Genomic DNA, 11,770 nt, shown 5'->3' on the forward strand with positions numbered 1-11,770 from the left:
TGAATCAAAGAGGGAAGGGAGCCGAGCCGGGCTGAGTTATTTATCAAATCGGGGGCGGGTGGGCTACCGGGAGAATTCAAATTCCATCAGCGGGCTCAGAATCAGCAGGAACATCTAAAGGGTGATTTTGCTACCCAGCACTCACCGCGAACTTCAAACTAGGCAAGTCTCGCCCCGCCCCGCCCATTGGCTCGCTAGGGCCGTTGCCGAAACAGGAAGTGGCACGGTTGTTGATCTGGAAAGCGCGCCCGTGCACGACGGTGATCCAGCTTGGCCACCACGCAGGCGTGTGATCCGACGCGACTGCCGCACGCGCCTGCTCGCCTCAAATACACCCACCGCCCCATCCACTCAAGTTCATCACAACACCAAGCAACTCTTCAGCCTCAACACCACAAACAACTATCCCCACCACACATCTTCCTCCCAAACACCCCCACACTTCAACATGACTGGACGTAAGTTGCTTCCCCATAATCACATAATCACCAGCTTGACGCGTCTACCACAGCGCGTCTTGCTTCTGCATCTTCATCAACTCCATACTGACGCGTCTCACAGGCGGCAAAGGTGGCAAGGGTCTCGGCAAGGGTGGAGCCAAGCGTCACCGCAAGATTCTCCGCGACAACATCCAGGGTATCACCAAGCCCGCTATCCGCCGTCTCGCTCGTCGTGGTGGTGTCAAGCGTATCTCAGCCATGATCTACGAGGAGACCCGCGGTGTTCTCAAGACCTTCCTCGAGGGTGTCATCCGTGACGCCGTCACCTACACCGAGCACGCCAAGCGCAAGACCGTCACTTCGCTCGACGTTGTCTACGCCCTCAAGCGTCAAGGAAGGACTCTCTACGGTTTCGGTGGTTAAGCGCATTTCATTCACGGTTTTCATGTTACGACTTTGCCGCCTCATCGGTTCACGGCAGGCTTTGGTGCTCGGCGGGATGGTTAGGGGTCATGGCCTTGTATAGTAGGCTTCGGAGTTCACGGTCACATCAGTCTCATCAGGATTGTTTTCATGGAATGATACCATAATTCTTCATCAATTGCCCTCTTCTGCTGTGAGTCATGTCGTATGTCATGTCGCTGTATTTCCCGCTAGCACGTGCTGCTTGAGTATGGTCAGCTCAAGCTTGCGTTAGCCTATGTATTACACCTCCCAACTCTATGCACCCGTTGTTACTGTTGGCTCCTCCAGGCAAACGGGTTTCGTGACTCATCACCAACTCCACAATGCTGCCTAGAGTGGTCCCAGGGCAACTTCTCTTTGTACTTGTTGCAAGCTCCTTTGTTGCAGTGTGACTACCGCTTTCAGAACGTGTGCCTGAAAATCTCAGCTGCAACCACGAGAGTCGTGGGGCATATTGACTGCCGTTCCCGTGATGCACTCTTCATGCCGATCGTTGTATTTTTGTCGTGCTGCATTTCCGCTGCACCCTCGCTTTTCCGACTCTCGGTCCTCTGACGTATCCGCCCCTCATGGCAGGATTGCCCCTACGACCGATACAAAATGACCTCTCCTCTCCAACCCCCGTACCGGTGCCCAGGACTCCCCCAAAGCTCATCTCTGGCATAACCATGGCTTTGAAGCCCACCCCGCCGAGCGCTCTTTTTTGGACGTCTTCGGCACTTGTGTCGACTGGCGCACGACTGTAGTCAGTGAACTACATGCCCAATCACATGCTGTCCTCAATCTCAGCAACGGCATCTCTGGCTTCTAGGGTGCGACTTATGGCATCAGACATGACCATGGACCATTGGCGTCTGTTCGCTCAGCAATGGCGCGACAGCTACAAGCAGTTCACGCGACAATCCGCCGCAGATCCCGCGAGCTCGTGGGTATCGATCGATGAGCACCATCTGAGGTCGCTAAGACATCTTATCGCTGAATGGAGGCTTGAGGGACTTTGGGATGACCAGCAGCTGCGACAGCTCAGCTTGGTCTGGCATCGTCTGGAGCCATGGGCTGATTCGGCAATGGGCGTTGCACTCCTGAACCGGCTGTTTTGTAAGTCCTGTGCCTTCGTTCTTGATGGCTCCGCTGAAAAATACAGACACATGCACACTCTCCAACGGTAACATGAGTCTTCTTGGGGACCTTCGCATGTCAAGTGGTATCCCATTCACGCATATATTCTCCGCTGAGCTGTTTGGCACTTACAAGCCATCGCCCAAGGTCTATCTCGGAGCTGTTGAGAAGCTCGATTTGCCTCCTGTGGAATGTGTCATGGTTGCAGCTCATCTGAACGACCTCAAGGCGGCGAAAGGGAACGGGTTGCAGACTGTCTACGTTGAACGACCGGGTGAGGAGGACTGGAGTGATGACGAAGTGGAGAAGGCAAGGTCAGAGGGCTGGGTCGATTTATGGGTGAGCATCAAGGACGGCAGTAAAGGCTTCATCACTGTCGCTGAGAAACTCGGTATTGATGTTTCGGACGCCTGCGAGACCAAGAGGTTGAGCTCCTCGGCCCCGACAGGCATCTCGTAGACAGATGACTACTGCGCTACTTCTTCTGTGGTTCTTAAACATTGGCAAAAAGAAAAAATTATAATCGATGTTGTCGCATTATGCGTATTATGTGCTCTGGTATGCTTGTTTGATGTTGGTTGTGATCTCGGCATCAGTGTTTCGTGAGTTCCGATGTTTACTCTCCCACCATTTTGTGGATGAGAAGTTGAACACGAAATAGATCGAAAATTCACGAAACAACAACAACACTTTAGAATTACCTCAAATCATAGCATCTCAATGCTCGCGACCTGAACTATACATGACAGTAATTTTGAGCAATTTTATTGTGATGAAGTATGCTGAGCACATGACGGTGGAGATACGTATCGCTGGATTTTGCCTGCGTCGAAGTATCTTGGAGCCCGCACAAAATCAGAGCGATTGCAAGACAAGGTAGGTTCATGAAGACATTGCCAAATTTAGATTGGTCACACTGGAGGTGGAATGTCACGATGTTGAGTACGACAGGCATCTAGTAAACAGAGGACAGACTGCCCAGGTGTTGACATTCGTCGCGAAGCCTCGACGCAGTATACACCCGATACTACTTTAGCGAGAACCGAATTGTAGACTGAAATCGCATTGATACCATGCGCACTTGCCATAGTGAAGCTCGCGGTGGGAATGCTACCGTGTCTGGTGAGGGGAAGGGCAGCACCCCAGCCTGATGCACGGAATTCTGCAACGCAACCCTACTATCGCGGTCACAAAGGACTGACAAAAATTGAATTTGCACCGATGCCCTTCGAAAGGTTCGCATCACCATTGCGAATACCTAGCTCTAAACCCGCGATGATAAAAGCGGGTATCTTCCCCGCAAAGCACTAGTGGCTGTCACCCGCATCATCCCCCGGAGACAGGCTGGACATCCTCGGCATCGTCTCACCCCTTGGACCGACCCCAAGTAGTTTCGATGACTGCATTAGCTTCCTGCAACTATCGGCACCCGTTCAGTATCTTCCACTGCCTTTGTTAATAACAATTGACCAGGTCATCGACCACGTTAACGGAACCCAACTTTACTGGATACTCACCATTTCGAAGAGCAATACCACGGGAACCGAGGAGACGCTCATCGAACAGACGAGCACGCAGCGCATTTAAACATTGCATTTCGGAGCAGAATTCCTTCATCGACCACTTTAATTGTCGCCCTACTTTGACCAGACTTTATAAAAAACATGCCTCGAGAACACATGCAAGATCAAGTATACAAGGCGTCTATATCGGACCCGGAAACATTCTGGAACCGCCAAGCACAAAACGTCCACTGGCACAAGAAACCATCCAAGGCGTTTCAAAGGTCCACTAAACACCTGAAGAAGAGCAATGTTTCGCACGAGCACTGGAGCTGGTTTGCGGATGGCGAGATATCAACCACATATAATTGTGTTGATCGGCATGTGGCAAGCGGCAATGGCGAAAATATCGCAATCTACTGGGACAGTCCAGTGACGCAACAGAAAGAGAAATATACATACAACCAGTTGCTTAGCGAAGTTGAAACGCTCGCTGGGGTACTGAGAGAGGAGGGAGTGAAGAAGGGCGAAGTCGTGCTGATATACATGCCCATGATACCAGCCGCCCTATTCGCAATGCTCGCAATTGCGCGCTTAGGTGCCATACATGCGGTTGTATTTGGGGGCTTCTCTGCGGCTGCTTTGGCACAAAGAATCGACGCGAGTCGGCCTACTGCTATCATGACTGCATCATGTGGTATCGAAGGCAACAAGAAGCCCACAGGCTACAAGACTATGATCGAGGAAGCGGTCCAGAAGAGCAGCCATAAGCCCGACAGAACGATCATCTGGCAAAGAGAACAGCTAAGATGGGATCCAGTGCGGAAGGAGGATGGTCAACGCAACTGGCAACGGTTGACGAAAAGCGCAAGGAACAGGGGACTGAAAGCTGATGCAGTCTCCATCAAGAGCGGAGATGGTCTTTACATCATCTACACATCAGGAACCACGGGTCTCCCTAAAGGAGTTGTGCGCTCTGCTGGTGGCCATGCAGTTGGTCTAAACTTTTCCATGAAGTACCTTTTCGGTATCCACGGCCCCGGAGACGTTCAGTTCACAGCAAGCGATATCGGATGGGTGGTCGGGCACTCGTACATAGTGTATGCACCGCTTCTGGTAGGCGCTACCACGGTGTTGTTCGAGGGCAAGCCAATCGGGACGCCTGATGCGAGCACATTCTGGCGCATCATCGAAGAGTATAAGGTCACAACCATGTTCACTGCTCCAACCGCATTAAGAGCTATCCGCAGAGAAGATGGAGAGAACAAATTCTTCGAAAGCAGAGGGAAGCGGGGCGCGCTGAAGACGCTTCGTGCTCTGTTCTTAGCAGGCGAGAGGAGCGAGCCGAGTATCGTAGAGATGTACCAGAAGCTGCTCACAAAGCACTGTGCGCCAGGTGCTATGGTTGTCGACAACTGGTGGTCCTCAGAAAGTGGATCTCCAATCTCTGGGGTAGCCCTAAGTGCCACCGCAGGGTTCAATTTTTCTTCACAGGATAGACCCAAACCGCTCCCAATCAAACCCGGCTCTGCAGGCAAGGCCATGCCGGGTTTTGACGTCCGTATTGTGGATGACGAAGGCAAGGAAGTGAGCCGAGGTGTCATGGGAAACATAGTGATGGGCATTCCGCTTGCTCCCACCGCATTCACGACACTCTGGGAAGATGAAGAGCGCTTTTACAAGGGATATATGAAGAGGTTTGACGGAAAATGGATCGATACAGGCGATGCGGGCATGATAGACCACGAGGGCTACATCTCCATCATGTCTAGGGCGGACGATGTGATCAACGTGGCCGCACACCGATTCTCTACTGGTGTGTGACTTTGCTAGAAGTCAGAACTCTTACTAAGACCTGTGCAGGTGCCATCGAACAAGCAATCACGTCACACCCATCTATTGCCGAAGCAGCAGTGATCGGAATCCCAGTACGTACATGCACCTTGGATGGCATGAACTAAAAGCTGACCCCATGCAGGACGCCCTCAAGGGCCACCTTCCTTTCGCATTCATCACTCTCTCAACGTCTGACCACCCCGATGGCGCAATTCCAGATGAAAAGTTTGCAAGCGAAGTACAGAAGCTTGTACGCGAGCAAATTGGGGCAATTGCGTCTCTTGGCAAGTTTTTTGGGACATGCTGGCACTGAAGACTGACTAACATGAGCGACAGGCGGTATGATCCAAGGCAAAGGCATGATTCCCAAGACCAGAAGCGGCAAGACACTGCGACGCGTACTTCGAGACTTGATTGAGAATGCAACGCACGATGACTTTGACAAAGAAGTCAATGTTCCAAGCACGATCGAGGATCAAGAGGCTGTTAACGTGGCGCGAGAGAAAGTGAGGGAGTATTTCAAGGTAAAGGGCAAGGACCTGCACAAGGCGACGGAGGCGCGTGCGAAGCTCTAGTCACGCAGACATGTACATATGTTGCAACGTAATCGCCCTCGAATGTCAAAAGGGCGAGTTCAGGCATTGCTTATGAGCTTCGTGGCAGCTCGGCTGCCAGATAATGTCAAGTTAGCTGTCGACTCAACACATGACTGAAGACATGCCGCTGAACATGTGCCAAGCCGATATTCTACCAAGCTCCGTGGAAGGAGGGCGTATCCATTGGCCTAATCTACCGGCTGAATGACTTGAGTGCGGTGAACGGTGTCAGACGCAACGGCCCGCGCTCCACTTTCCTCGATGACCGGATGTTGGTCGTTTAGTGCTGCGTCGTGTGGTGGGCATCGCAAATCAGGTTCGTCCGTGGTGGAACGCGTTTTCCACCAAGAGACGCAGCCGTGGTTATGTGAAGCGGGCACGTGCTCGCACATTGCTGCGGACAGGGTCAGGCGAAGAAGCCCTTCCCTGGCGGCGTGGGGAAGTTGGACCTGCGCAAACCCGGACCGCTCACTACTCCAGTCAGCACATGGAGACGCAACGGTAGCCCGTGTTATGCTCGTGCATCTTGTGCTAGGCGAGCTGGTCAGAGATTGACACGCACTTGATCCTACAGGCAGCATGGCAGCCAATGAAGGCGGCAGGACAATGCGTGATGAGGCGTCTGACATGACATGAGCAGCCGACGGCAGAGGGCGATGCCACACAAAAGTGACCGGATAAGTCGTCGGTTGGTTGACTGCTGCCGTCGGGTCGGAATGAAGGGATCAGTATGAATGCCAAGCATCCGCGGGATCCATGGCTGGTGTCGCGCGGGACACGTCCAAGTTCCCCCGAAGCACGACCCAAGCGCGACAGGACGTGAAACTTTGGCGCACTCGGAGCGGTCGACTGCGGAGTGCTTTGTGTGCAACCAGTGGCGGGGGTGCAGTTGAAGTGGACGGCAAGCGTGTTTTGCAGTGAGCTGTCAAAGGGCCGACAGCGACGCATTTGAAATGACCTGCAGCTGTGACTTGTCGACACCAGGATGCAGGCACCTGGACCGCGCTATGAAGCTTTTGGGAGACAGCTAGCTCGAGTGGGTAAAACCAGCAGTGCTGGACGAAGAGCCGGCGTGCAACTACTGCAAGAAACCGCATCCCCTCCAGGCCTGTCGAATCAGGGCAGAAGCTGCGGGCGCTGTGGGAGAGCAGAGACGACCGTGGTGGTGGGTAGTGGAGTCGGTGGTGGATGCAGACTAGAGGAACGACTTGTCGCTGCTGGCATGGCACTATGCCGCCGCCGTGGAGGTTATGAGACTATGCTAGATGGATGGACGACTATTCGGCCATGATGTCGAGCGCGGTGCGCCCAGATGTATACATGGACGCTGTAGGGCTATCATGTGCAGCCGCCAGTCGCCAGTCGCCAGTCGCCAGTGTTGGTAGCGGAGCCAGCCGCTTGCGTCGAGCCCACTGCTGCATGGGCTGCTTGTTCGGCGCTGGTCCCCAGGCGACGTCGCACGGCGGGCAGAGACATTGACAGAGAATGGCCAGCACAGCGTGTTTTGCAACTGCAGGGCGTACATAGATAGATACATACATGGCTACATACGTGTGTGCACGGCAATACAGCGCGGATGCAGCGAGGGCGGGCACGGCTGCTGCGCGGTCTGGGTAGTGTGGCCCAGACAAGACTAGGCAGCTGGTGAGGTTTTGGCTGTGTGCCCGCAGCCCCAGCGAGCGAGTCGCCCAATGTCCAAGGTCCAAGGTCCAAGGTCCAAGGTCCAAGGTCCACGGACGCCCGTAAAACCCCCGGGCCACCCAGGCGGATTTGTCGCACCTTTCAAGGTTTCTTTTGACCTCCCTCATCCACCACCGACCACCGCCGCTATCGTGCCCTTCCACGCCCGCAGCCTCGCCATCCCACGTCGCCCGCGTCGATGCGCCCGCGTCCTGATAGACGTTGTCGATTCGGTAGGTAGACCGCACACGGTAGCTTCTTGATAGCGCTGCTGCCCTGCACCCTGCACCCACGCCTGCATCCGCACTTGCTGCTGCACAGTCCTCGTCTTTCACGTGGGGACACGAGCCCGACCACCGCCCACTCACTGCTGCTGCGTTGCCCTCTGGACCGACATTCACCCTAAACCGCTCCGCTGCCTGCTGTCCTGCCTGTCCTGTCCTGCCTGTCCTGTTCTGTCCAGTCTTCTGTCCCGTCGCTCGCCTGCTGCAGCCTCGCCGCTCTCGTCTCGTCTCGTCTCGTCTCGCTTCGCTTCGCCGCCTCGCCCTTGCCCCGTCCGCCGCTCGCTTCAGCCGTTGCACTGCTCTGCACTGACCAGCCGACTGCGACCGCCTCGACGCCCGCTGTGCAACCCTGAGCTCTGCGCCGCCCCATCGATTCTGCACCGCCTGCAGCTGTCCGCTACACGCGCTCCTGTGTCGCCGTGCCAGTTGGGACAGACACGTTGGGCCCACGACACCCAACCCGCCCTGCTCTCATCCCGACCCCGAGCCTCCTGGTCACCTGCCGAGCGAGTCCGCACGAGACGACTTCTGTCACGATCTGGCGACGGCCTTGCACAACCCCCTCTGACGGCCCTGACGCCTTCTCGCTGCTCAACAGTCCCCCGCCACACGGTCCGTTCCGCTCTCTGCCCTCTCCCCCCCTCTGCACAGCTTCTGCATCCAGCCCGACACCATGGCGGGAAAAATGACGCTGTACAAGCTGGTGGTGCTCGGCGACGGCGGTGTGGGCAAGACGGCCCTGACCATCCAGGTATGTACAGTCCTTTCTTCTCTCTCCCCTGCCTCCTGCCACATTGCTCACCCGTGACAGCTGTGTCTAAACCACTTCGTCGAGACATATGATCCCACCATTGAGGACTCGTACCGCAAGCAGGTGCAGATCGACAGCCAGTCGTGCATGCTCGAAGTCCTTGACACGGCCGGCCAAGAGGAATACATTGCCTTACGAGACCAATGGATCCGTGATGGCGAGGGCTTCGTGCTCGTCTACAGCATCTCTTCCCGTTCCTCGTTTGCCCGCATACAGCGTTTCCACAGCCAGATCCAGCGCGTCAAGGAGACGGCTATGGGTGGATCCCCCACATATCCCGGCTCGCCCATGAGCGCGACTATGCCCATGTTTGGCTCGGCACCCGTGATGCTCGTCGGCAACAAATGCGACCGCGTCACCGAGCGCGAAGTATCCACACAGGAGGGTCAGGCCCTAGCCAAGGACCTGGGCTGCGACTTTGTCGAAGCATCCGCAAAGAACTGCGTCAACGTCGAAAAGGCCTTCTTCGACGTGGTGAGACAACTGCGGCGACAACGCAATCAAGGCGGCCGCGTGCAGCCTGATCCACGAGACCGACGCACACGCACTGGCCTCAACAAGGAGGCACCTGTCTGCGGGCAAACGACGGATATCGTGGAAGAGGTGGACACAACAGTGGCAGACGGCAAAAGGATAAGCCGAAGTGTGTCATACTTTAGGAAGCAACAGCAGCATTCTTCTTGCCATCTACATATTTGGATTACAGCACTTGACGAGCCACGATCCCGGCGGTTCACTGATAGAAAGCACTCTGCACTGGCGTCGGCATAGGAGCGGCGTTTCCCATTGCACGCATCAATGGTCTCCACTTGGTTGGCATGAGACCCCGGGCGTTCTGGAGCACTTTCAACATCTTTTGATGGCTTGTCCATCACAAGCAAAACTCGTGGGGGCTACACAAGGTTGCACCACATTGTACGGTTGAACAAGGAAAATCCACAGTCAAAGGCAGCATTTGACTGCCGTATAGTGGGCGAACGAAAGAGACCTCCGACAGAAGCATCTCTGGACGAGTTGAAAAGTAAGGAAAAAGTCATGGGTTAGGATGGTCTGTACTTTTGTCTCGAGATACCTTTTCGAATTCAGTCATTTTTTGGTGTCACAGCACACGCAAATGTCCACGTTTCGATGCAAATCACATGTCGTTTTGGGTGTCCGTGATGATCTTGCCGGTTTTCCTTGCAGACCCCGGTGCGCTGGTACCACCCGAGGAAGCACTTCCCCACATAGCAACCGTGCCGAGTCCGACACAGAGGTTAGTGGAACCTCCGGCTTCCACGCGAGCTGTGGAGCAACCGAATTCCTGTTGTGGCATGTAGCGGATCGCTTCGCCTTCTTAATCATTGAGCCTTGATAAACGTGACTCGGCATATCATCCACAAGTGCCCAACGCAGAAAACCTTTTGTGCTACTCGGAAGCTCTAATACAACACCATGACATGGCGTGGGCTTTTGCTGATAGAAAATATACCTTCAGTGTTACTCTAGCTGACGCGCGAAGGCGTATGCGTACTAGTCCCGTATGAGTCCAAGTGAGACAGTGAGCTTTGCGTGGTATACTAATCTCCTATGGTTGCACCTCCGCGACTGTCGTGCTGCATTCCAGGACTCATGTACGCCTCAGGCAACTCACAAATAGTTGCTTCCCTGTATGTTGTTCCGGCGCAATTACCTTGCTCCCTTGCCCTGCCTCTATCAAACGACCATCTTCATGTTGTTCGACAATCGACGGGCAAACGTCATCAAAGGCCTAGACGGTGCAGTGCACTCTGCCGGGAACATGCCTCTCGACATAGAGCTAGACCTGATTGGTACGCAGCCAGCACTCTTCCCCTTGTATACGCAGCTTGCTTTCGTTTTAAAAGTGCCACAAACAGTCCTTCACACCGCTATTGTATCTACTATGGTCCGTGTTGCGACGACTTTTCCGTGGACTGCAGGGCAGGTCGTCAAGACGAGCCCTCGGCTCAGTAATACGCCAAGCTCCAGGATACAACCTTTAGAATCGGGTCTGAGGTTGACAGTCAAGGACGATAGAAATGACACACAGCTGCCCACTTTCGCACAAATGCAGGAGGCCGGCTATCCCATGTCGATGCTGGACGAGTCTGTCTGGCGCCTTGTCCGACTCTGCCTGGCGCCTTGTCCGACTATAGCATCATCAGCCTTTGGTCCTTCGAAGACTTCTGGCATTGGCGATGATCCAGCGCCTGTAATGTTGGTACAGCTTGGTATCATCAGAGATGGACTAGTACTCTGTATCAGTCTGCAGCACAACGTTTGCGACATGATGGGTCAAGCTGCAGTTATGGGCTGGTTATCGAAGGCGTGTCGCAAAGAGGAATTCACGCGAGAAGAGCTGAACATCGGGAATGCGGATCAAAGGATAGCCATGTCTTCGTTGAGCGATGAGGCTGTCAGTGTGCAAAACGATCTTAAGCATTAATTGCTTCCCACCGAAAAGAGACCTAGCGACATAACGTGTTAGTTCAGCTCACGCTCAGTTCCGGCTTATACTCTACTAACACTATTTCTATAATATAAATGATTAGTAAGCTAGCTATATTAGTAAGCTAGCTAATTTTTCTTAGCAAACCTCTTTTTCTTATTACTCTATAAGTTCTAAATCTTTATAAAATATTATTTTATATTCTAAAAGCTATTAGAACTTAGGCCTAAGAGGCTAGAGCTAACTAAGCCTTAAGTATAAATATCTATTAATTACTACTATAGCTTAGTTATAATTTATCTCTAGTCTTATAAAATAATATACTCTTATTTCTATTATTACTATAACGTATTTTACTACTAAGATAGCTAGACTACTAAGCTAGCTACTTTTTCTTAGCATTGTAAATACTATATATAAATTATAATACTATCTTAAAATAACTCTAACTTATTATATAAAGAAAGCAGAATTAATCTTACTCTTTAGATCTATAACTTAAGATAATTTAAAAGCCTATAATATACTACTAACGTAGTTTATAAGGAAGTAAGCCTACTAAGTAAGTAAGCTTATCTCTACTAGCGC

At 53.1% G+C, this 11,770-nt stretch overlaps 8 protein-coding genes across 8 annotated transcripts; all 8 read left to right on the top strand.

Annotated features, from left to right (window-relative positions):
* The first annotated feature begins 358 nt into the window (after positions 1 to 358).
* On the top strand, positions 359 to 1,039 carry SNOG_03320 (hypothetical protein). The gene is made up of 2 exons (XM_001793836.1): positions 359 to 458; positions 562 to 1,039. The coding sequence occupies exons 1-2, from the start codon at positions 449 to 451 to the stop codon at positions 861 to 863; spliced, it is 312 nt and encodes a 103-aa protein (XP_001793888.1). The 5' UTR covers positions 359 to 448; the 3' UTR covers positions 864 to 1,039.
* A 466-nt stretch (positions 1,040 to 1,505) lies between these two features.
* On the top strand, positions 1,506 to 1,716 carry SNOG_03321 (hypothetical protein; the record flags this gene model as incomplete). The annotated part of the gene is made up of 2 exons (XM_001793837.1): positions 1,506 to 1,534; positions 1,656 to 1,716. 2 exons carry the CDS (start codon positions 1,506 to 1,508, stop codon positions 1,714 to 1,716), a joined length of 90 nt encoding a protein of 29 aa, XP_001793889.1.
* A 22-nt stretch (positions 1,717 to 1,738) lies between these two features.
* SNOG_03322 (hypothetical protein) lies at positions 1,739 to 2,483 on the top strand (the record flags this gene model as incomplete). The annotated part of the gene is made up of 2 exons (XM_001793838.1): positions 1,739 to 2,003; positions 2,050 to 2,483. The coding sequence occupies 2 exons, from the start codon at positions 1,739 to 1,741 to the stop codon at positions 2,481 to 2,483; spliced, it is 699 nt and encodes a 232-aa protein (XP_001793890.1).
* Positions 2,484 to 3,688: 1,205 nt separating this feature from the next.
* SNOG_03323 (hypothetical protein) lies at positions 3,689 to 5,937 on the top strand (the record flags this gene model as incomplete). The annotated part of the gene is made up of 4 exons (XM_001793839.1): positions 3,689 to 5,342; positions 5,390 to 5,454; positions 5,505 to 5,612; positions 5,734 to 5,937. 4 exons carry the CDS (start codon positions 3,689 to 3,691, stop codon positions 5,935 to 5,937), a joined length of 2,031 nt encoding a protein of 676 aa, XP_001793891.1.
* Positions 5,938 to 7,248: 1,311 nt separating this feature from the next.
* On the top strand, positions 7,249 to 7,489 carry SNOG_03324 (hypothetical protein; the record flags this gene model as incomplete). The annotated part of the gene is given in 2 exon segments (XM_001793840.1): positions 7,249 to 7,287; positions 7,307 to 7,489. 2 exon segments carry the CDS (start codon positions 7,249 to 7,251, stop codon positions 7,487 to 7,489), a joined length of 222 nt encoding a protein of 73 aa, XP_001793892.1.
* Positions 7,490 to 7,649: 160 nt separating this feature from the next.
* SNOG_03325 (hypothetical protein) lies at positions 7,650 to 8,232 on the top strand (the record flags this gene model as incomplete). The annotated part of the gene is made up of 2 exons (XM_001793841.1): positions 7,650 to 7,871; positions 7,894 to 8,232. 2 exons carry the CDS (start codon positions 7,650 to 7,652, stop codon positions 8,230 to 8,232), a joined length of 561 nt encoding a protein of 186 aa, XP_001793893.1.
* A 363-nt stretch (positions 8,233 to 8,595) lies between these two features.
* Positions 8,596 to 9,593, top strand: SNOG_03326 (hypothetical protein; the record flags this gene model as incomplete). Its single annotated transcript, XM_001793842.1, has 3 exons — positions 8,596 to 8,673; positions 8,734 to 9,376; positions 9,505 to 9,593. The coding sequence occupies 3 exons, from the start codon at positions 8,596 to 8,598 to the stop codon at positions 9,591 to 9,593; spliced, it is 810 nt and encodes a 269-aa protein (XP_001793894.1).
* A 920-nt stretch (positions 9,594 to 10,513) lies between these two features.
* SNOG_03327 (hypothetical protein) lies at positions 10,514 to 11,179 on the top strand (the record flags this gene model as incomplete). The annotated part of the gene is made up of 2 exons (XM_001793843.1): positions 10,514 to 10,544; positions 10,599 to 11,179. 2 exons carry the CDS (start codon positions 10,514 to 10,516, stop codon positions 11,177 to 11,179), a joined length of 612 nt encoding a protein of 203 aa, XP_001793895.1.
* Positions 11,180 to 11,770: the final 591 nt, after the last annotated feature.

This window comes from Parastagonospora nodorum (assembly GCF_000146915.1).
Source record: "Parastagonospora nodorum SN15 chromosome Unknown scaffold_4, whole genome shotgun sequence".
NCBI classification, from domain to species: domain Eukaryota; kingdom Fungi; phylum Ascomycota; class Dothideomycetes; order Pleosporales; family Phaeosphaeriaceae; genus Parastagonospora; species Parastagonospora nodorum.